This window comes from Physeter macrocephalus, chromosome 19, assembly GCF_002837175.3.
Source record: "Physeter macrocephalus isolate SW-GA chromosome 19, ASM283717v5, whole genome shotgun sequence".
Classification (NCBI taxonomy): domain Eukaryota; kingdom Metazoa; phylum Chordata; class Mammalia; order Artiodactyla; family Physeteridae; genus Physeter; species Physeter macrocephalus.
In genome coordinates, this window is record NC_041232.1 from 35,945,908 (window position 1) to 35,968,275 (window position 22,368).

The following is a 22,368-nucleotide window of genomic DNA, read 5'->3' on the forward strand; positions in this document are numbered from 1 at the left end:
CAGGTCATTCCACTATGTCCGTTCTCCACAATTTATGATACTACCATCCACCCACATTAAGAAAATAAAACCAAAAAAAAAAAAATTACACAACAGCAACGATGACAACAGTAGCATTTACATTAGCAAAAATATCCAAAACAGCCCAAATGTCCAAAGGAGAAAAAACCAAAATGCCAAGGTAGAATTTTGATAGTCATTAGAAATAAGAAGTACATAAATTGCATAAAGTAATTTTGTTAGAAAGAGATAAATTAATGTGTCATATATAAGTATTCTAACACAAAGAAAACACAGTGAAAGAATACACACTAAAGGGCTTCCCTGGTGGCGCAAAGGTTGAGAATCTGCCTGCTAATGCAGGGGACACGGGTTCGAGCCCTGGTCTGGGAGGATCCCACATGCCACGGAGCAACTAGGTCCGTGAGCCACAACTACTGAGCCTGCGCGTCTGGAGCCTGTGCTCTGGAACAAGAGAGGCCGCGATAGTGAGAGGCCCGTGCACCACGATGAAGAGTGGCCCCCGCCTGCCACAACTAGAGAAAGCCCTCGCACAGAAAGGAAGACCCAACACAGCAAAAATAAATAAATTAATTAATAAACTCCTACCCCCAACATCTTCTTTAAAAAAAAAAAAAAAGAATACACACTAAAATATCAATAGTACTTACCTGTAGGGTGGTAAAAGATGGAGATGAAAGGGTATACAAAGAATTTTTTAAAATACCTTCCCATTTTACTTATATGTTTATGCGATGTTTGAATCTCTCACATCAAAAAAGAATGTACTTATCAGTCGTGAAATAAATAACTATATAGGGCTTCCCTGGTGGTGCAGTGGTTGAGAATCCACCTGCCAATGAAGGGGATACGGGTTTGAGCCCTGGTCCGGGAAGATCCAACATGCCGTGTAGCAACTAAGCCCGTGGGCCACAACTACTGAGCCTGCACTCTAGAGCCTGCGAGCCACAACTACTGAAGCCCGCGCGCCTAGAGCCTGTGCTCCACAACAAGAGAAGCCACCACAATGAGAAGCCTGCGCACTGCAAGAGTAGCCCTCACTCGCCACAACTAGAGAAAAGCCTGTGCGCACAGCAACGAAGACCCAACGCAGCCAAAAATAAATAAATAAATTTATACATATAAAAAAACTATATAGTGTTTATCTATGTAAAATATATTGGGAAAGGTCAAAAGTGAAACTGGATGTCTACACAATAACCTGTACACAAATGTTCAAAGCAGCATTATTCATAATCAGCCAAAAAGTGGGCATAACCCAACTGTCTATGAACTAATGAATGGATAAATAAAACTTGGTATGTCCATATAATGGAATATTATATTTAGCCATAAACAGGAATGAAGTACTGATACATGTTATAACATGGTTTAACCTTTAAAACATTATGCTAAGTAAAAGAAGCCAGTCACAAAATGCTACGTGTTGTTTGATTCCATTTATCTGAGATGTCCAGAACAAACAAATCTTCAAAAAAAGAAAGTAGATTGATGATAGTAAGCGGGCAGGGAAAAAAGAAAATAAGGAATAACATTTGGTATAGGTATTTTCATCATTTTTGGAATGATGAAAATATGCTAAAATTCGATAGTGGTAATGGTTGCACAACTCTGAATATACTGAAAACCCCAGAGTTATAGTCTATAAGGGTTGATTATATCTCCATAAAGCTATTACCAAAAAAGTGAATCTGAAATGAAACAGACTTTAATATGCATCAGGCTTTTTAAATAAACCTAAATTTGTCTTATGAAAATTATCTATTTTTTTTTGAAGAAAAATTTCATTTAGTGACCATGGTCACGACAAAGTATCAAATACTAGTTGAAATGATTTAACAAAATAAAACAAATTTCCATGTCAACAGGATTATCTTCATTAAAACTACTAATATTTATTTAACAACTCAATTTTCTGATGGGTTAATATAGTCTAAAACAATATATTTTAAACATAAACAGTGACAGATGCTAGGGATCAGCATATTTTCTATCTCAAATACCTTACAGAGAAATTATCTAGGTATTATATATCTTCTAAAATGGAACTATACCTGCTTTATAAAGGATATGTCAGAAAAACTGTACTATCTGTACGGAAAAAAAATAAGTTAAATTATACTTGCCTTTCTCTTAACCATCACTAAAGATGATACAATAGAAACATTTGCTAATATAAAGTCCTTAGAACAGTTCCTGGTGCGGGCCTTCCCCTGCTGCGGTCTCTCCCGCTGCGGAGCACAGGCTCCGGACGCGCAGGCCCAGCGGCCATGGCTCACGGGCCCAGCCGCTCCGCGGCACGTGGGATCCTCCCGGACCGGGGCACGAACCCGCGTCCCCTGCATCAGCAGGCGGACTCTCAACCACTGCGCCACCAGGGAAGCCCTGATGTAATATTTTTGAGGAAAAGAAACATGAAAAAAATATTTACCTTAGTTACTCATTTCACTTAACTACTTATCAACTCTATTTCCTTATTACCTTTATCCCTTTCAGCTTCAATAATTACATTAATTCTAAACTATTAAATTATTTACATTAAAGCAGCAGTTCTCAAAGTGTGGTACAGGGACCATGGGGATTCCAGAGACCCTTTCAGGGGGTTCATGAGATCAAAATCATACACAGGTAAAAGATCAATTCAAAGTGCAAACAGACCAATGAAATTTAATGCAACATTGTGTGAAAAGTACATAGATACAACAGTTTCAGATTCCACATTGCAACTAACCTTTAAGAAATTACCACTTGTTGGGACTTCTCTGGTGGTCCAGTGGGTAGGACTCAGCGATCCCAAATGCAGGGGGCCCAGGTTCGATCCCTGGTCAGGGAACTAGATCCCACATGCATGCCACAACTAAGAGCCCACATGCCGCAACTAAAAAAGGATCGGGCACGCTGCAAGGAAGATCCCACGTGCTACAACTAAGACCTGGTGCAGCCAAAATAAATAAATATTAAGAGGGAAAAAAAAAACCTTTATTTAAAAAAAAATTACCACTTGTTGAGTTTTGTTGTAGAGTCAAAGAAGAGTATCACAATTATCTGAAAATGTTATTAAAGTACTCCTCCCAACACACTGGTGTGAAGCTGGATTTTCTTCATATGCTTCAATCAGAACAACATATAAAGATTGAATGCTGAAGCTGATAAGAGAATCCAGCTGTCTTCTATTAGGCCAAACATTAAAGAGATTTACAAAAAAGTGAAACAGTTGCCATTCTTTCACTAATTTTTTTTGTTTGGGAAAATAGTTTTTCATTTAAAAAGTTATTTATATTAACCTGCAATTAGTTTATTATTTATTTTTCAATGAATTAATAAATATACTTAAATTAATTTCAAATACAATAACTGTGAATAGATATATCCCACATAAAACAAAAGCTATTTGGAGTCCTACATAATTTTAAGAATGTAAAGGGATCCTGACCAAAAAGTCTGAGACCACTATATTACAGTAATACTTAAGGGAATTCCCTGGCAATCCAGTGGTTAAGACTCCACCCTTTCACTGCCGGGGCCAGGGTTCAATCCCAGGTAGGGCCACTAAGATCCTGCAAGCTGCGAGGCAAGGCCAAAAATAAATAAATTAATTAAATAAAAATTAAAGTAATACTTAAAACCCCATTTTTAATTTATATTCTGAGTTTTATCTCTCGTGAATCTCACATATGAAGCCATAAATCTTTAAAGTAAGCTGAAGAGCGCAGATGACATAAATCTTGATTTCTTCAGGTGTACCAAAATGAAGTTAAGCTTAAGATGTAGCTCCCTCAAAAAAGACAAGATGGTCAAGTAAACAGAATGATGTTATTGCCAAAAGTAACCACATTAGCTAACTATACAGAACTTATGCAGAAATAGAGCCAAAGAACTTTCGCTGTGCCAAGAAAAAGGGATGCACAGAAAAATATTGAAGTCTGAGCTTCAGAGGGGTTAACAGAGCCCTTAATTATGTATGGTAACAATTTTACTGGAGTTGGTTTCTACCTACCATCTAAACTTCTGATCACCTTCAGCTGAGGTTATTCAAATTACTCAACGTGTAACATAAATCTGCTAACAAAACTCACGAAAAATATTTAACTATTAAAAACTCCATTGTGCAATGCTAGTCTCCTTCATTATTAGAATAATTACAGTCAGCTTTATGCTGTGATGAATTACCAGGCTAAAAAGGGCCATCCAGCAAAAGAGGTTAATGACATTCATTAATTAGGATCCTTTTTCAGTTTTTCTGGAAGCATAATTTATCGATTTAAAGGCCTAGCACAAAATCTTGTTTGGGTCTGATGTTAAAAAAAACTTTTTCACTACAGAATTACAATACTAATCAACGAGAAATGACAGCATATTTTCTTTACCCGGGAATTAGTAAGGTGGGCAGAAGCTCATAACATAGGGGAGGTTTTGTTCTAAGAAGGGTACTTCCAAAGACACACATCTGACCTAAGGGGCATACACTACATTCTGCCCAAAAGGGGGAAGCGTCTGTTACAGCTTTCTCATTTCTGCACATGCTCTAGGTCTGAATTTGCAGATTCCAAATTAAACACTTTTTATCCCACTCTCATTTCTAATTCCACGGTGAAATTTTTTTAAGTTTTTCAAATTAAAAAAGTTCCATTGGTATTGATGCCCTTTGTAAAGCAGAAACTAAGGACTTAATCAGAAGAGGCTGAATATAACATAATTCACGTCATCCAAAATGTTTTAAACTGAAATTGTGTTTTACCCTTTTTTCTTTTTTTAAAATAACCTTTAGATGAGGAAAAAACAAAGTACACCCACATCCTACTCTTCCACTAAGTAGCAATCTTTCACTGGTTTCTGTTAAGGCTATTTACTGAAACATCGTTTGATAATACTATTCAAATACTGTGTTGCAACTACTTCCTGCTGAAAGAATCCCTCTTCAGCTACCGAAGGCTACCCGAAAACAAAATGCACAGTACTTCTAAAACCTCAAGGATTTAACTCCTTCCTCCTCCCCCGCCCCCACTCCTGGAAAATACCTTACGTGCAGGGTTTTCAAAACAAAACATTTGGGGATGAGGGAGGGGGAGGTTAAGGGTGTGGGAGTGGCAATGTTCTCCAATTTTTGGAGTTGCTACCTCTCCCATTCTGCCCCAGAAAAACAAACCCCCGTTATAAAACAATCTTAGGAATAGTGATAAAATTGAGGACCCAATTCCCTTCTGCTCGCATCTATCTCTACAAACTTCACTATGTCCCACAACACACCCAATTTCTACTCCACAGCAGCCCTGCCTGCGCCCAGACAGTCCTGTCCAACCAGAACCACACTATGACCTTGGACCCGGGCCACCGCTCCCCTCCCAGTCTAAGGACCGTGAGGCCAGGATCCCCACATCCCGCCCCGCAGACTGCAGAGGCCTCAGGGTTCACGCAGGGTCAGCGGGGGACGACGGGCAGGGGAGCGAGCCGCAGCTCCGCCAGGGCTGGAACGGCGGGTTCGGGGGAGACGCACGGAAGGAAAGACGCCGGGGGTGGGGACGAGGCCGGGCAACCTGCGGGCCGGCGCCGACACCTCCCCGGCCGCCGCAATGGCTGCACGCCACCTCGGGGGCTCCGGAAGCCCGCGCGGCCGCCTGGGAGCCCCGGCCTGACCCCGTCCTCGGCCGCGGCCCCTTACTACCGCTCAGCGGGCCGCGGCAGGTGATGCGGCGACTGGGCAGCCGAGCCGCGCAGGTTGGTTACCTGCCTCAGGCGACCGCGCCTCCGAGCCGCCCACTCCCTCCCAGGGGCGCCAGGAGCCGGGACCCGAGGAGTAGGAAGGGCGTGCGAGGCAGCACGAGACAGGGCCGGACAGGAAGGGGGAGAAGCGTCCGGCTCTCCGGAGGGGCTGGCAACAGGGAGGCGAGGACGCTGGCGACGCGACAGCGGGCGGCGGGGCGGTCGGCACGGTACCGTACCTTCCTCGCTCCCGGCCGAGGGTCCGAGAAGAGCTAGCAGACCGCCTCACATCCGGGTATCGGGAGACACTCAGCTGCTTCTGCCGCCACCGCCGCCTCTCCCGCGGCGCAGCAACGCCAAACTTCCGGCGACGACGGCTACGCCTCGCCCGTCAGATGGGAGTTACCTGGGACCGTCTTGGGCGCGCTTGCGCAACGCTCTTTTTCTGCTTGAACCCGCTCAGCTGACGTGCCTAGAAGATGAAGATGGCCGCCACGCTCGTTGCGTGTCACGCAGTTTTTCACCCTGGCCCGGACTGATGGGCGTCGGGGAAAGACGAGCCAGCGTCGGACCGCAGCGCAGGCGCGGTGGGAGGCCTCGCGTGCGCGCACCGCAGGTGGGCGCCTCTCCGGCGAGCGGCAGACGCTTCCCTTTCCCCGCTCGTCTCTTGGAGTAAAGCCACCTACGCCCCCAGCGGTGGTGGTTTGTCTTGAAAATCCGTCGCCACCGGTTCTTCTGTTGGTTACAGGTACTGCTCTCTGCGACTTCCAGCTCAGATACCTCTAATCTTTGACAGGGGCCAATGTAAAGAAAAGGGTAGGCGATTGACCCTTCTCTCTCCTTCCCGGAACTGCACTCCAGCGCCTCCCCAAAATGCAGGGCTTCAGCGTCTCCTTGCACACTTTCCTCCCTGGGCATCAGAGCACGAGAGTCGACAAGAAATTGTAGAAAGTTCCACCACGTTTAGTCATGGCGGTTGTTCAAAACTTTGACTCTTAGAGACCTCTAAAGATAGAATCCAGGGTTCTCGCACTAGGATTCTTGGTTCTACCCTGCTTTTGAACACGCCCTCTGTGCTACTCTTTCCTTATTTGCAGAACTGTGAGGATGGGTAAATGGGTGCTCTTGCCCTTGAGAATCTGAAGAGAGGTTCTCCACTTCCGGCGCTCCTTTTTTGAAGCCAAGTCCAGTCAAAATGTGCTCTAAGTTTGCGAAGCCTGATGTTTTTATGAGAATACATCTTCCACAAAACTTTATTGAGCTGCCTGTCAGTTTAGTTTGGGGAGGTTCTGTGGTTTAAAAACCAAAATGAGAAGTATTGGTGGGTGAAGCTATTGGTCACATCACCATACCTTGTGTTACGGCAAAAACCTGTCTTCCCCCCCGCCCATCTCCAGTGCCTGATACATTCATTTGTCCCTTGTTCAACACAAGTTTAAACAAGTCCAGTTATACGGGGATTTTTTTTTTTTTCCAGTAGTAAGTACTAGAGTACTAAACAATCATCATCAACTGGTTGGTTGAATTGGAGGACGTGGGACTGGGGATATGGAGGGGCGACTGTAAGTTATGCATGGATTTTCCACTGAGCAGAGGCTCTGTGCCCGTAACGCCAGAGTTGTTCAGGGGTCAACAATATACTTTAATGGCATATACCAAACGGCTTAAATTGGGGAAAAACTCAGGAGTAGACTGCCAACCTGATTAAAGCTGGTTATCTACTGTTGATAGAATATCTGACCTATATTTGCCTTCACCTTCAGATTGTGAGACAATTGGTGGGATTTCTCTTTGTGTGTAAACCACTTTATCTGTAGTAACTCAAGTTCTGGCATACACACATACACAAACCATATTTACAAGTTTCCATTTCCAAAAACTGGGCCTCTGCTTCTTTTCTTTTATTTATTTATTTATTTGCCTGCGTCTGGTCTTAGTTGCAGCATGCGGGATCTTTTAGCTGCTGCATGCGAGATCTAGTTCCCTGACCAGGGATGGTACCTGGGCCCCCTGCATTGGGAGCATGGAGTCTTAACCACTCGACCACCAGGGAAGTCCCAGGGCCTCTGCTCCTGAGTGATCTATTCCACTATACTTGTATTGGCCACAGTCAGGAGCGTTGGAATCCTTACAAATGTCACACCATATGAAATCATATGTATTTATTTTTGATACATAAGGAATTAATATTTGATGTATAATTCCTGTCTGCAATTTGTTCTAGCTTTTCTTTTCTAAAACTAAATACAATCAGGTGTTTAAGCATGCTGTGAAAATATAAAATAGTTTGCTTTTACAATACTGTATTATATACTTAAGAGTTGGGTCATTTGATTTGTTGTCTACTAAAAAATAATCATGATCCAGTGAATAAATTATCTTGCTTGACTGAGCTTTCAAAGATCATATAAGCTCACAACGAATTTATCCTAGTGAAAAGAGAGGCTTCATTCCTGAGAGCTCCTGAGGAAGTCCCCGGCGGGGGGTGGGGGTGGGGTGGGGAGCTGTGATTGCTTCATCTTTTGCCATGTGCACATGCTAAAAACAAATGCTGTGGCCTAAATATGCATCTTGGTGCTGAACATTATGGTTCTGTAAATTTGTGAAGTTCTTTTTCAGAACCCAACACAAGAAACATAAGCCCCTACTTGTAAATTCTTTTGCCAGACTTAAAATTGTGAATGTAATCTGGATTTGTTTAAATTGTTTGCTTTCCTTGCTCACTCCGAATTGCAGAATGTACTTTTTTGCGCATGCTTATCATTAAGACATCTACTTCTAAAAACTAATGATGGAATAGGTGTATTGCCCCACATGTTGCATTCTCATTTCCTTGTTCCTTTTCTTTCTTATGACCGATCTAAATTCCTGTAATATATAAAACCTCAGCTAACTCCAAGAAGACAGAGTAGTCTCACTTTCAGACTGACCCTCCTGCTAGCAGCAAATAAAGGCTTTTCCTTTGTTGCTCCATTCTTGCTGACTTTATTTCAGGACTCTTGACGGTTTTATACTATGAGAGAGTAAAAATCCTAAAAAATTTTCAAGCTAGAAAATAAAAACAAAGAAAAATTATAGCAATTTGGTCCACATTGGATCACCAGGAGATCATTAGGAACTGTTGGGAAGAAAGGGGATAGATGTTGAGAAGGCAGCACACATATGTCCATTACAGTCTTGCTACTCAAATTGAGATCCATGGACTAGGGGCATCTTCATCAACTGAAGCCTTGTTAGAAGTGCAGAATTTCAGACCCCATACCAACGGAATCAGAATTTTCATTCTAATATTTCCTCCAGTTGAGTCCTATGCACATTAATGTTTGTTGAGAATTGCCTCACAACATTCAAGAATTCTGATGACCAGGGATGAAGTCCAAGCTGGGGATACAAATTCAAGCCGTAGTTTCGGAGGAGATCACCTAGGCTAAAAGAGAAAGTATCCATTAGAGAAGCGTAGCATGATCTCTCGGCACTGTGGGGAACCCTTTTGAGGTTTGTGACCAGAATTTAAAGTGAAAATAATCAGTTAAATTGTGTGATTTTTCTGGGTTTCCCTGGTGGCGCAGTGGTTAAGAATCTGCCTGCCAATGCAGGGGACACGGGTTCGAGCCCTGGTCCGGGAAGGTCCCACATGCCACGGAGCAACTAAGCCCATGCGCCACAACTACTGAGCCTGCGCTCTAGAGCCCATGAGCCACAACTACTGAAGCCCGTGTGCCCAGAGCCCATGCTCTGCAACAAGAGAAGCCACCGCAGTGAGAAGCCTGCGCACCACAACGAAGAGTAGTCCCCGCTCGCCACAACTAGAGAAAGCCCGCACGCAGCAACAAAGACCCAACACAGCCCAAAATATATAAAATTAAATTTTTTAAAACTTGACATTAAAAAAAAATTGTGTGATTTTCTTCAGGCACGTTAAGTAATGTTGAGGTTCCTGGTGTTGGAGCAGAATTAGCATAATCCTCTGGAGTTCTCCCAGAACTTCCTTTCATTAAGGAGTAAATTTCGTGCTGCTTAATACACGGAGCCCTGCCATGCCCGCTCTGGGATTTAATCTCCTCAAATTTCCCTCTTACCGGAAGTTTCCTCCTAAAGCAGCCCTAAACCCCCTCAGCAGTTGCAAGGCACACCTCCAGCCGCCAGGGGCCGCAGTGGCTCTCCTCACGGCCGGAAGGGAGAGTAGCTCAAGGGTGGTCTCGGCGTTTCCGCCGTGCGTCCGCAGCGGTACGCGCGCTCTTTACGTCGGAACCCTGGGAGTAAGTGTTTCCGGCCATTCATATTCGTAGCCGGTCAGCGCTCCGTTTTGGGGTTTTGTGCACTCTCGGACCAAAAGGGTGACGGCGCCGCTAAGATGAAGCTCGTGAGGTGAGGAGGTGACCAGGCGGGGTGAGGACTGTGAGGGGATGGTCTGGACGGTGTGGGCCGGGAGCGGGAGGCTGGGCTGCCCCAGAGGCTGGAGGCGCGAAAGCCGCGTGTGCGCGCGGCCTGCAAACGGCCTCCGGCGCCAGCCGCTCCCATCCCATCTTGGCCGCGCCGCCGCGGCCGCTCGGGCCCGGACTTCAGACTGGGTCGCGCGGGGATCCCCCGTATCTTCCAAGAAGTGGAGGTAAAGACCGGGCCATGTTTTTGCACCCAGAGTCTTCGAGGCCTTAGTGGTGCAGCGCCAGGCTTACAAGCTCTTACTCCCAGTGACTTAACCGATTTCATTTTGAGTAGAACTTGTGCTCTAGTTTAGGTTGCGTTTCTGGCTCGTCTCAGCCCTTAGGAGCCGGCAAATATAACTAGGTCCACGCTCCCTGAGAATGTGGGAGACAAAAATACTACTGCGTAAGTAGTTTAATGCGGTTTTCGCGATGAAACTACCATCGCACTTTAGAGTACTTAGAAGCTGCAGGAGTTTATCTGGAAATAATGAAACCCAATTCCGAAATGTTTCAAATCAGGGATGGACTTTTGACTCCGTAATTTTTTTTTAGTGTGTTTTTCCCCCCTTGTTGTTACTCACTAGACTTAACGTTATTCAACCGACATTTCCCCTTAAAATAGGACTTTGGGGCTTCCCTGGTGGCTCAGTGGTTGAGAGTCCGCCTGCCGATGCAGGGGACACGGGTTCGTGTCCCGGTCCGGGAAGATCCCACATGCCGCGGAGCGGCTGGGCCCGTGAGCCATGGCCGCTGAGCCTGCGTGTCCGGAGCCTGTGCTCTGCAACGGGAGAGGCCACAACAGTGAGAGGCCCGCGTACCGCAAAAAAAAAAAAAAATAAGACTTTGCTTTAGGAAAAGTCTCCCAACGTGGGACAGAATCTCTTTTCTGTATTTTTTGACTGATTACACAGATAATCGAGATTTCTTCTGGTTCATTTCTGTGTTTAAATTTGGCCGGTTAGCTGAGCCTACTGAAGACTTGTTTACTGATTGGAGTAATTCATTCTAAACTACTTGCAAATAGATTGGGTTTTGGTGTTTTTCCTTGAGGCTGAGAGCTTGAAACATAGAAGCAGAGGTTTCTAATAACCCAGCTGGCAGTTACAAACTAGTTTAGCTAGTTTCTTGTCTGTTCAGTCAAGGATTGTCAGTGTTATTGGGCACCTGTTACACTGTGCTCTCATAATGTATTCTTTTTTTCAAGACAGTCCTTGCCTTGTTGGAGCTTTATGTTTTGTGGTGAAGGTAGACAAGTAGATAGTTTCTAGTATGTTTGAAATAACATAAAATCCTTATTGTTATATTCAGGGTGGCGTTTGTACAGAGGGCATTTAAGGTTAACTTTTTGTCCATTTTTTTCTTACAGTTTTATTGAGATGTAATTGGCGTACGACACTGTATAACTTTAAGGTATACAGCATAATTATTTGATTTACATCTATCACGAAGTGATTAACACAATAAGTTTAGTGAACATCCATCATCTTATATAGGTACAAAATTAAAGAACTAGACAAAAAATTTTTTTCTTGTGATGCGGACTCAAGATTTACTCTCCTTTCATATATAACATACAGCAGTGTTAATTATATTTATCATGCTGTACATTGCATTGCTAATACTTATTTATCTTATAACTGGAAGACTTCGTCCATTTTTATTTGAAGTATAACTTTGGGGGGAAACATCTCAGAATTTAAAGTTTATTTTTTCAATTTCTCAGTACCTGCCAGTCTGAATCTGTAGTTAAGTTTTATGTCATACTCTTTGGAATCAGTTTGTCTCATTTAAAGATAGTCCGTGTTGTGATGGAATTTTCCTATAAATTTTAATGGCTGTACTGAATCCTATTCTGTGTCTTACACTATAGAAACAAAATTTCTAATAACTGGAGAATGTATTTTACGCCAGGAAAAATGGGTGTTTGTCTAACTGGTTTGCGGTTTTGGTTGACTTTGTTATTTCTGTATCTCAGTTGGTGACACTGTTATACTGTCTCCCTAACCAAAAACCTGGGAGTTGTCTTTGACTTGTTCCTCTTGATAATCCTGATAATCTGATAAATTGCCAGATTTTGGCAAATTTACCTACCTAAAATAAGTATCTTTCACTATCCCATTGTCTTTGATTTTTGAATTTAATAGTGTGAGTCTGGATACCATTGTTCCCCTGCATCGGCAGGCGGACGCGCAACCACTGCGCCACCAGGGAAGCCCTGATTTTTGAATTTAATAGTGTGAGTTTGGATACCATTTCAGTGCTATACTGAAGGATACCATTTTATCTGAATATTTGAGTATTATCTGAATATCTTAAGTCACAGTAAGCAGAAAGAATTCAGGTAGTGAAGGATTCATCAGAAAATAATTTGAATTTGCTTGGTTCCTGGGCTCGGATAACTGTTTATTTCTCCTGCCGTCAATACACCTTCTTTGCCACTCCAGTCGACACCACTAAGCTGTTCAGGCTCCCTTTTCTTCCCACCCGTGTTCTTTAATCTCACTTCTTAAAGTGAATATCTCATACAGTGAAATTCAGTGTGCATTTCCCAATTTGGAAAAATGTATACACCTGTGAAACCCAAACCGCTGCCTGGATAGTGAACTTCTGGACTCTGTTCTGTTTCATTGATCTATTTGTAGTTCCTGTGTCTTGATAACTTTAATCTATCTATTGCTCTAGCCACCTAATTCGTCTTCCGATGTGGCACTCCACTCCATTGATGAAAACCCTTCAGTAGTTTTCCTAGGGGAATTCTTGAACAGAGCTTGGGCATTCCATGAAAGGAACCTCTTCCCTACTCATTTTCTTGGACTTAGTATTCCATCAGTAATACCTATAATTTCTGTGTACTTTGTGCTGTTTCTTACTATATCTTTGCTCTAGTCTCTCTTTGCTGCATATTTCCAACTTTTCAGACTTCTTACTAGAAGTCCAGTAAGATCTGACTCCTTCCTACCCATGCTAGATTATATTCATGGTAAAAACCTGTGCATATCTCCATTGTGATTTAAATTTACGTAATTACTTTTTTAAAAAAAGTTTCATGTGTCTGTTCTTCCTTCTAAAGTTTGAGCTCCTTGGGGGCCTAGTCTTACTCATTTTTAATCCTCATTACCAAGCACAGGGACTACCAGATAATATATAATGATAAATACTATTTATCAAAGAAATATCGTTGGATTTGATAAAATGTATTTTGATTGTTTCAGAGGTTTTCTTACTTTCTGGTTTTCCTTTTATTTCCGTATGGTAGACTGCTTGATTAATAAAGTATTTTATTTTTACTTGAATCCTTGAAAGAAGTTTTATAAAAGTAGAAGTTATTACTGGTAAAAACAAATTTTAAATTGATAATGGGAAGAAACCATTAGGTGAAAATTCTAGGCTAATATAGTTGTATTAAATTTGAGCTAAGTTAAAGAATTCTTATCTGTTGAAATAAAGCATTACCAATTCATTTTTTTTCTTGACAGCAAATATGAAAAGGGAGGGATTCAACACACAGTTTTTTCTTTATAGGAGAACAAGTTTGGGACTTGCTTTATGCAAGACCAAGTAATTTCCCCTTTTTTGATGGCTGTCTATATCACTTAAAAAGTTGTATTTTAAGGCTGATTTCCCTTTAATCATTGAAACATTTTAGCCAACTTATTCAGTGCCTGTTACAATCCAGGATTAGATACAAAGTTCATGATCCTTAACCTCAAGGATAGACTAGTTGGGGGGAAAGTAAGTAATCCTACATTTAGTGTGATAGGGTATACAAAGTACATACTATAGACCACAGAAATTTTGAATGTGAGTTGTATATTAGATCATATTGTAGGATTATTGTTCATTTTCCTAGATGTGATTGCGGTGTTATGGTTATGCGGTAGAATGTCCTCATGAGAAAATGCATGCTGAAGTGACTGCAGTTTACTTTCAGATAATATGGTGACAGTGTAAGTGGGGGGGAGGGGCACACACAAATGGTAACATTTTCATAGTGTGTGAACCCTTCAGCTTCCTCTGCAATATTTCATAATAAAAAGTTGGAGAACAGAAGAATAGATGAAGTGGGGAATGGGTGACTATTCAGTAAACGTTATTGAGGCACCTGGCTATCCAACTTGGGAAAATCATAAAGGCAGCTTCCTACCTCACATTGCACAGAAAAGAGATGAATTCCAGGTGGATTAAAACTCTAAATATAACAGTAGAAGAAAATAAGAGACTTTTTATAATCTTGGGATGGGAATCATCTTTCTAAACAAATTACATACCCAAGAAGGATTCATAAATTTAACAACATAAAAATGAAAAAAAAATTGTGTGGCTAAAGAAAACCATGAACTTGAATTGCTGTGGCAAACTGATAGAAAATAAAAGAAGAATTCGACCTAATTGGAGTTGTGAATAACGTGAATAGGAAATTAACAGAAGAAATACAGATTTCCTATATTCATGAAGAATTATTCAACAAGTGATAGGGAAAAGCAAATTGCCTTTTTTCCCCTATCAAATTGACCAAAAAAAGATTGGTGACAATTAGTGTTGGTGAGGATTTGCATAAATGAATTTGGTGGGGGTTTGCATAAATGTCTCTAAATGCTAAATGAGAACTAAAACTTATAGAAGCCATTATAGTATGGCCCAGTTTCTGTAAAAGTAAATTTTGCATATAAAATGGTCTAGAATATCCCCACATGCCTGGAGGAGGGTTAGAAAAGGAGACTTTTACCTTATTTATACGCATACAATAAGTGTATAATCTTTTAATACCAATTATAATGTATCATTTTTTTCAGTTTCATTGAGATATAATTGACATACAACACTGTAAGTTTAAGGTGTACAGGATAATGACTTGATTTACATAAGCTGTGAAATGATTACTACAGTAAGTTTGTTAACATCCATCATCTCATATGTATACAAAAGAAAAGGAAAAAATGGCTTTTTTCTCATGAGAACTTTCAGGATCTAGTCTCTTAGCAGTTTTCAAATATACCATACAGCATTATTAACTATAGCCATCATGTTGTACATTACGTCTCCAATACTTACTATCTTATAATTGGAAACTTGTGTTTTTGAGCACTTTTATCCATGTAATTTCTTGATTTCAGTTTTGTGGCTTATAGTGACTTCAGGATCTATATGCATGGATCAGAGGTTAAGCTGTATAATGGCTTAGAGAATCAGAAATGTCCAAGTGACAATTTCTGTTACTGTGCTCTTTCATAAATGTTAAGGGTATCATTCAGGGAAAGCTGAAATTGTTATGCAAGCTATTAACAGGAATTGGTGCAGATAGCGTCCATAGTAGGTTTTCAGCATCTAGAAACTTCACCCTTTGGCTTAACAATAATAATAAACATGTTTTTGAATCGTTAAAAGTGAAATTTTATCATTTTATTCCTATTGTCTTTATAGATTTTTGATGAAATTGAGTCACGAAACTGTAACCATTGAATTAAAGAATGGAACACAGGTCCACGGAACAATCACAGGTATGGAGGTTGGACGGCGTTTATAACACTTTTTATTTCCTATCTCTTTTACCTACAGGCCAGAATTCTTTGGTTAATGAATGTTTTATATAGTACACATCTCATTCCTTTTGTCTGGATTATTTCATTGACCTTCTTATTTAAGCCTCACCTTAAGTTCTTGTGCTAAGAGCAGACTGGATTCCTCACGTTATCCTATGTGTGACTGCTGTTTTCCTGCTTTATGCCTTTTCTACTTTTGCCTGTACATGTCCCCTGGAATGTTGCATCTTCCAAAACACATATTACTTGTATATTACTTGTATCAGAATTTTGTGTCTCCTCTTAGACTGTAAAGTCCTTGAAGATAGAGGATGGGGTTTCTATGTCTGATTATCCTGGGTAAAAAATATGTGGGAAATGGGAAGGGGGTGATGAGGAACCATAATTTTATCTAAGCATAACATATTAGAGTATTATATTTGTCTTTTTTCTGAGGTGTCTAATTCTTTGATGATATTGTATGTATGATATGTAGTTTTATATTTAAAGCCACCGTGATTCTTCACTAATAGTAGCTGCTACCCCGCAAAAGGGCAAATTTTTTAAAGAATTGATGAAAGAAAATGCTATCTTAGCATATGTTACCATTCTACTCTCTGAAATATTTAAATTGTAAATTTATAAATAATTTAACATGTAGATCCAGCATCTGAGTAAACAGAAGTATATAGTATTAAACTGATAATATTTGTGAGTCCGCTAGAACTTTGCAACACCAGTTGCTATGAAAGGAAGTCTGTATAGTTTAAGGTTTTGATACAGTCTGATCGTATCTGAGGAAATGTAATTTCTGTCCTGTTAAAATTCCTTGATTTTAAACAGTGATTTAGTCTGCTCTTTTCTGAGCTCTGTTGCATGTTGTAGAGGAAGCAGAGTGTTCTTCCTGCTTTTTAGGAATTCAAAATCTAGTGATGGAAGACACTCACAAAAGTAATGTAATGTAAGGTTTGCCTCACATACAGTAGGCACTTAATAAATGATGTCCCAGGAGGAAAGTTTAGTAAATTGGGGGAGCAAAATCTATTAAAAATCCAATTCCCTCCCCCACTGACAACCACTGTTTCAAGTTTCTTATATCCTGAATATATATTTTAGTCCTCACAATAGGGATAATCATACTATCTACCATAAGGACATTGAGGATTAAACTAAAATGCCTTAGCATGCAGTTCCTGGAACATAGAAAGAGATCATAAATCTTTTGGGTTTTTTTTTCCCCCCCTCCCTCGTTGTATCATGTTCCCCAACAAGATGGAATGTATCAAAAGTCTATTAATTTTGGGAAAGAAGAGTACAGAAGATTAGTAAACAACAACCTAAGGAAAAATCTAGTGAAGGAGAGATTACTGATTTATACTGACATCATTACTAGTTGTAGAACAGATAATACTCTTCTGTAACGTGGTACTAACCGTGGCTTGATAGGTTAATTGGTTGCCTTCGTTATTATACTAATAACTGCCCTCTTTTCCCTCCAGGTGTAGATGTCAGCATGAATACACATCTTAAAGCTGTGAAAATGACCCTGAAGAACAGAGAACCTGTCCAGCTGGAAACACTGAGTATTCGAGGAAATAACATTCGATATTTTATTCTGCCAGACAGCTTACCTCTGGATACACTTCTTGTGGATGTTGAACCAAAGGTGAAGTCTAAGAAAAGGGAAGCTGGTAAGTTTGAAGGATTATAAACATTTTTGTGTCTGGTGTATTTATGCCCTAATCCGCTATTCAAAATATGTTTATATTTGCAAACAACACCGTTTGGTTGGTTTGTTTTAATTGCCTCTACTTGCCATGAGTACATACAGTGTTTCTTACAGTTCCTGGTATTGCTGTTCAAAAGACTGATGATGTTCTTAACTTCCTGTCCCTTTGTGCATGGCCTGGTCCCCTAATCCCTGCACGCTTTGGAAGATTTGGAGATTGAGTCTTTTTTTTTTTTTTTTTTAAATAAATTTATTTATTTATTTTATTTATTTTTGGCTGCACTGGGTCTTTGTTGCTGCGCGCGGGCTTTCTCTAGTTGCTGCGAGCAGGAGCTACTCTTCATTGTGGTGCGCGGGCTTCTCACTGCAGTGTTTTCTCTTGTGGAGCATGGCCTCTAGGCTTGCAGGCTTCAGTAGTTGTAGCATGCTGGGCTCAGTAGTTGTGGCTCGTGGGCTCTAGAGCACAGGCTCAGTAGTTGTGGCGCACAGGCTTAGCTGCTCTGAGGCCTGTGGGATCTTCCCGGACCAGGGATCCAACCCGTGTCCCTTGCATTGGCAGGCGGGTTCTTAACCACTGCACCACTAGGGAAGCCCAGATATTGACTCATTATTCCTGCTATTCTGAAATTTCTTAATGACTTAGCATTTTGTCCACTGTTGTTCTGGGTACTTGGTGGACCTTTTCAGTATGGATATTCTTGCTGTTTAGAGCTAAGAAATTTACTTGTGTAACGTTGATAAATTTCTTCTGTTTTGCTTGTTCTGTTCTTTCTTCCTGGAATTCCTAATAGTTGGGTCTTCTGACTGATTCCTTCTGAGTCTTTTCTCTTATTTTTCCTCTCTCTTTGTCTTTTATTCTGTACCTGGTGTTGTTTTCTCTGGTTTCTCTTTTTATTTGATCTCTTAGTTTGGTCTTTATGTTGAAAGTTTTACTATAGTATCTTGCATTTTGGCCATCTGTTGTTTAAGGACTCTGAAAAGAGAACTTCTGGAAATGGAGGCTGGACTTCTTAGAGGGTGGGTTCAAAGTAAGTTGGCTTCTCCACTGAGGAGACCTAAAATTTCAGGATCTGGAAGTCTTTTCTGGAGCTGGTTTTCTCAGAAAAAGATTCTAGTCACCTACTGTGGGAGACATATGTCTGGCAGCCAGCATTATAGGAGAAGGGCAGGAGAAAGGGGCTGATATTAAACACAATGATTTTGAGACTTTTCCTTCCACTCATCCTAAGAAATATATTGTACTTTGCATCATGACCTATTCATACATATAAATGAAACAAAAGCTTCAGGAAGAATTATTTAGTCTTAATACATGCAGATGCCCTTAAGCTTCCTATCCTATTCTCTTTCAGTTAAAAAAAAAAAAATTCAGGTTGTAACACATAGCTTGAAAAACACTGACTTGATCCCCCTGTTCCTTCCCTCCAGCTCTGTGACTTTTGCTGCCATCCACTTTGCAAGTGTTTTCAAATCCGAAGCCTTTCTGCCTCAAGGTGTTTGGGTTAATTTTATATTTTCTCTCCTACCTACCTGTCGGAAGTAATCATTAGCTTTGCAAGGTGGGGAAGAGGACTAGCCAATCTACTGCTCTGCATAAGGATTGTCAACTTTTTCCCCCGCCCCGTTTTCAGCCCCGTGCCTCATCATCTCACCCCTGGCTTCCAAGGTCCTAGGTCTTTTAGAAGTTTTTCTTCCTTTACTAAGCATTTGTAGTTTTCAGTCTATTTTCTGACTTAAAAAATTGTTGAAATCTTTCAACCACTGTGTTTTTTCTGCATTTGTTTTTTCCCCCTTATGGATATTTGCCATTTTTATTCCTTTTCTGTCATGAATAGTACTTCAGAAGGAATTGGAAATAAGTGTCGTTAATCTGCCTTGTTTTAAGAGAAGTGCTAGACTTACTCTGTTGCTTTGAATGGTAAGACTAGGAACAATTGGTAGAAATGTCAAGATTTTTTTAAATATTCATAGATGTCTGAAAATGCAAAGTTCAGAGCTAGGATGACCAGGTAACAAGGATATTGCTACTGGATTAAAGTACTACGTTTATGATTGGATCAGATGACTTAAGATTCTGAAAAGTCATGAAGTTATTACTTTATGTAATATATTTTAAGTTTTCTTGGCATGAATTAACTAACTTGGATTCTATACAGTAACAGAAACATCTGGCGCATAGTGTTTGTGTTCTGTTCCGTTAGTATTATCTCTTTTTCATCTTGTGTGAGCTTCACATCATTTGTGTTTTATTTTGTGGTGAATTTGAGGCATGATACAAAGAAAAAATATTTTAAAACTTGATGAATTTCTCAGTAAATAAAGTCAAATGAAACAAATATTAAGGTATTAATAGGCCATCAATTCTTGGTTCTGTATGGTAAACTGTTGGGAAAGGGTGACTAAGGTTACATTTGAGAGAAGCTGAATTAAACTTTTCTTTACTGTAGGTGCTGTTTGTGGTGGCCAGGTAACATCAGCACAGAAGAGAATTTCCTTTACTTTGCTTTTCTCTTCCCTCAGTTGCAGGAAGAGGCCGAGGCCGAGGAAGAGGAAGAGGACGTGGCCGAGGCAGAGGAAGAGGGGGTCCTAGGCGATAATATCTCTCAAGACTACTATTTCAAAGTAGTAGGTATTATGGGATATTTTTTGTACAGGTTTTGTTTGTTTATGGTAGGCAAGGGAGAGGAAGAGGACATGGCCAGGGCAGAGGAAGAGGGGGTCCTAAGCGATAATGTCTCTCAAGATTACTGTTTCAAAGTGATAGGTACTATGGGATATTTTTTGTACAGGTTTTGTTTATAACAGACGAAGAAGAAGAAGACGTGGCAGAGGAAGACTACGTGGCTAAGTTAGAAGATGGTGGCGTCCTAAGGAAATTGTGTCTCTCAAGATTATGATTTTTAAAGTGATCAGTGCCTTGGCTGCTTTTTGTACAGGCTTTGTTTGTGGCAGTTTTTAATAAACATAAATGTAGGACAGAGTTGTCTGTTGACTATATCATATTAAGTTTTAATAGTTCATATATATATTCATGATACAAACACAATAAGAGCTAAGCATTACTACTAGGCAGTCCCAGAATAATTCCAATCTTAGATCAGGCTTTTAATTTTTTGAACTAAAATATTTCTTTTATGAATATATGTAGAATATACACCTTTTAGTTCACATGCAATGACTATGCGGGTTTTTTTTTTTTTTTTTAACATCTTTATTGGAGTATAATTGCTTTACAATGGTGTGTCAGTTTCTGCGTTATAACAAAGTGAATCAGTTATACATATACATATGTTCCCATATCTCTTCCCTCTAGCGTCTCCCTCCCTCCCACCCTGACTACGCGTTTTATTGTTTTACCTTGACTCCATTCTGTGGAACCTTCCTACAAGTGAAATAAGTTCTTTTTGCTACTTCAGAAACTAAAGTCCTATGGAATGAGGTGTAAAATTGATTCTCCTTTCCTGAGTTTTATTCCATGGAGACTTAGGTTCTTAGTAAAAGGTGATGATCATCTTCTAAATTAAGGAGTCATTGCTTTTGTTGTCATTGTTAATGGTTTTTTTGGTTTTATTTTACTTTTTTTTTGGCCGCACCTTAGGGCATGTGGGATCCTAGTTTCCTGACTAGGGATTGAACCCATGCCCCCTGCATTTGAATTGAGGCATCTTAACCACTGGACTGCCAGGGAAGTCCCTGTTTTACTTCTTTAATAGGTTCTTAATAGAATATCGTTTTTTTGGGGGGGGGGGTTGTTTTAATTTTATTTTTGGCTGCGTTGGGTCTTCGTTGCTGCACGCAGGCTTTCTCTAGTTGTGGCAAGTGGGCTACTCTTCATTGTGGTGCATGGACTTATCATTGCAGTGGCTTCTCGTTGCAGAGCACAGGCTCTAGGGTGCGTGGGCTTCAGTAGTTGTGGCTTGCAGTCTCCAGAGTGCAGGCTCAGTAGTTGTGGCACACGGGCTTAGTTGCTCCGTGGCATGTGGGATCTTCCTGGACCAGGGCTCAAACCCGTGTCCCCTGCATTGGCAGGCGGATTCTTAACCAAATACTTTTTACAAGTAGTCCTTTAAGAACAAAAGGAAGGAGACCTACTTCTTTGCCAAAAACTGGATTCTTTCTCATCATTAATAAGGATTTTTTAAAATTGTTTTAATTGGTTAGATTTAGAGAAAAATACTTCTCAGTATATAGTTTCTTACAAAGCTTACTACTGTTTGTTTATATACTAAGGAAACAAACCTAACTGAGGATTGAGCTAGATCTGTGTTTTCGTTTAATCATGTATGTGGGTTGGTTTGTTTAATGAGAACGAAATGTTCTGCAAAGACTTATCAAAAAAGGAAGTTTAGGCCTTGTAGGGAAGTTAATGTCATTGAGATGGCAGGAGCATTTGTGTGTGGTATGTGTATCTCATTCTTTTCCATCCTTTGTTGGTGCTCCTATTAATTGAACACAAGCAGAAGGCAAGGGAACACAGTGATGCATCAAGGTGGAGAGATTTGAAGGGGACAAACAGAAAAGCACAAGTAGTGAGTAAACAAGCATAAGTTGACTCCTGCCCTCCTGGAGCTTATAGGCTAAAAGGGAAACAGAGTTAGACGTACATTGATATGTAATTGCAAATTGTGAATACTCTGATAAAGAATACTTTGTATTATCTTGTCTGCTTGATTTTATTTATTTATTTTTAATTTTTTTGTGTGTGGTATGTGGGCCTCTCACTGTTGTGGCCTCTCCCGTTGCGGGGCACAGGCTCCGGACGCGCAGGCTCAGCGGCCATGGCTCACGGGCCCAGCCGCTCCGCGACATGTGGGATCTTCCCGGACCAGGGCACGAACCCGTGTCCCCTGCGTTGTCAGGTGGACTCTCAACCACTGCGCCACCAGAGAAGCCCTTATCTTGTCTGTTTTAAAAGCGGTGGAGGGCTTCTCTGGTGGCGCAGTGGTTGCGCGTCCGCCTGCCGATGCAGGGG

General features: G+C 40.8%; 2 protein-coding genes across 6 annotated transcripts in view; one reads left to right on the plus strand and one right to left on the minus strand.

Moving 5' to 3' along the window:
* The window catches only part of ESCO1 (establishment of sister chromatid cohesion N-acetyltransferase 1), a 71,170-nt gene extending 65,104 nt beyond the window's left edge, over positions 1-6,066 (minus strand). For 2 of the 3 annotated variants that reach the window (XR_449213.3, XM_007127354.4), the window contains exon 1: positions 5,961-6,066. The gene's annotated coding sequence lies outside the window, so the exon portion shown is untranslated. Of the gene's footprint in view, positions 1-2,752; positions 2,954-5,960 lie in introns of all 3 variants that reach the window. The other variant, XM_055080779.1, reaches the window with a different exon arrangement.
* A 298-nt stretch (positions 6,067-6,364) lies between these two features.
* Positions 6,365-20,374, plus strand: SNRPD1 (small nuclear ribonucleoprotein D1 polypeptide). Of its 3 annotated transcripts, none has more exons than XM_024120638.3 (5): positions 6,365-6,469; positions 15,570-15,646; positions 17,167-17,358; positions 19,917-20,021; positions 20,186-20,374. In XM_024120638.3, exons 2-4 carry the CDS (start codon positions 15,577-15,579, stop codon positions 19,991-19,993), a joined length of 339 nt encoding a protein of 112 aa, XP_023976406.1. In that variant the 5' UTR covers positions 6,365-6,469; positions 15,570-15,576; the 3' UTR covers positions 19,994-20,021; positions 20,186-20,374. The 3 variants fall into 3 exon arrangements, with proteins under 3 accessions (XP_023976406.1, XP_007127415.1, XP_007127414.1); XM_007127353.3 differs by lacking the exon at positions 6,365-6,469 and adding an exon at positions 9,949-10,089 and having other exon boundaries at positions 19,917-20,025; XM_007127352.3 differs by lacking the exon at positions 6,365-6,469 and adding an exon at positions 9,949-10,089.
* The last annotated feature ends 1,994 nt before the right edge of the window (positions 20,375-22,368 follow it).

Bases quoted from the DNA above. Each gene is read 5' to 3' on its own strand.
- SNRPD1 (XM_007127353.3), top strand. The intron at 15,647-17,166 runs GTATGGAGGTTG...TTTTCCCTCCAG, and splicing joins GGTCCACGGAACAATCACAG to GTGTAGATGTCAGCATGAAT. The intron at 17,359-19,916 runs GTAAGTTTGAAG...CTCTTCCCTCAG, and splicing joins GTCTAAGAAAAGGGAAGCTG to TTGCAGGAAGAGGCCGAGGC.